At 30.1% G+C, this 1,284-nt stretch overlaps 1 protein-coding gene across 2 annotated transcripts in view; it reads right to left on the bottom strand.

The window, feature by feature from the left end:
- The window catches only part of LOC108756260 (uncharacterized protein CG7065-like), a 7,921-nt gene that overhangs the window by 5,492 nt on the left and 1,145 nt on the right, over positions 1–1,284 (bottom strand). Inside the window, exon 2 of one of the 2 annotated variants that reach the window (XM_018499916.1) lies at positions 42–157. In XM_018499916.1, the coding sequence (XP_018355418.1) occupies positions 42–113 (72 nt within the window). In that variant the 5' untranslated portion in view covers positions 114–157. Of the gene's footprint in view, positions 1–41; positions 314–1,284 lie in introns of those variants that run through there. The other variant, XM_018499914.1, reaches the window with a different exon arrangement.

Genomic DNA, 1,284 nt, shown 5'->3' with positions numbered 1-1,284 from the left:
TATATATATATATATATCTGTAGCCATCATACTTTACTTACCTTTTCTTTAGCCTCTTCTGATACATGAGAAGGATTACGTCCCTCTATATCGAGATCATCAAAGTTCTGCATGGTACGGTCGTAATAGCGGATGACGCGGTCACCAGAAATATTCTCTGAAAATATCGAAATCTTATAAGGCCAAAAAAGTGATGGCCTTGGCACATCAAGGTTGGCACAAAATTGCAATTGCAAGATTCGCTTACAAAATTCACGAAGATAACTTTTTATGAAGAAGCACATTAGAAGAAAATCATAATGCATCAATAAAGTATAAGCGAATGTTACATTCACAGATATCACCGAATTCATCTGTGAATATAGTTTCAGTATTGTATTAGCCAACCCTGCAGTAGCGGTTTCTGGTAGCATATCAAATTTGTTAGTTATTATAATTTAGTTGGAAATTTTAATTAGCCGTACTTACTTACCATTATTACTGCCGCATGTGCTAATAACTAATATTTAACCGAAATAAATATTTACAGTGCCATATATATCCAATATATAACACAGTCATACGCAAATGTCAAAGACAGATGTCATACTTAACTTTAGAAGTATATTAAAATTATGAGCTTTTACATATTCCATGTGCACACGTGCGAGAGAGAGAGAGAGAGAGAGACACACGTAGCACAAAGCAGAATACATTATTTAAAAAATTCTCATAAATATAAAATAATACAAAGTATATAAACTCCGATACTTCAAATTAAAACAAAGGAAGTTATGGGAGTCAGACATGGTAAGTGTGCAGATAAAATTTTATGTCACATTTACTCAGTAAGTCATTTAAAATTTTACAACATTTTACTAACACGTTTCAAAAATATGTTTCAAAACAAGATTTTATGATTCTATTGTAATACAGTATAAAAAAATATAGAAACTGCATAAATGGCTAATAAGCTTTCTACAATAAGTCTAAGCTTTGAGTCTTAAGCCTAAGAAATTTACTTAGTGATCATTAGATTGCGGATATTTACGCAAAATACTTAACTGAATGTTAACTATCGAACAGTTTTAGCTTAGTCAATCGTTGTTCGTTAAAGAATTATTAAAAAGTAAAGTAAAAAAATTGAGATTGCCATCCGTAAATATGCAATTTATGCAAAATATGCATTTTGTACAAAATATTCAGTTAAGTATTTTGTATAAATATTTACAGTCTAGTAATCATATTCGATTATTATTTTCACATTTGACTGTGACTGGTCAATTACTTACTGCTTAAGATTTA

This window comes from Trachymyrmex septentrionalis, unplaced genomic scaffold (assembly GCF_001594115.1).
Source record: "Trachymyrmex septentrionalis isolate Tsep2-gDNA-1 unplaced genomic scaffold, Tsep1.0 scaffold97, whole genome shotgun sequence".
Taxonomy (NCBI): Eukaryota; Metazoa; Arthropoda; class Insecta; order Hymenoptera; family Formicidae; genus Trachymyrmex; species Trachymyrmex septentrionalis.
The sequence above is the reverse complement of the archived record's forward strand: the minus strand, read 5'-3'. Positions and strand labels throughout refer to the sequence as shown.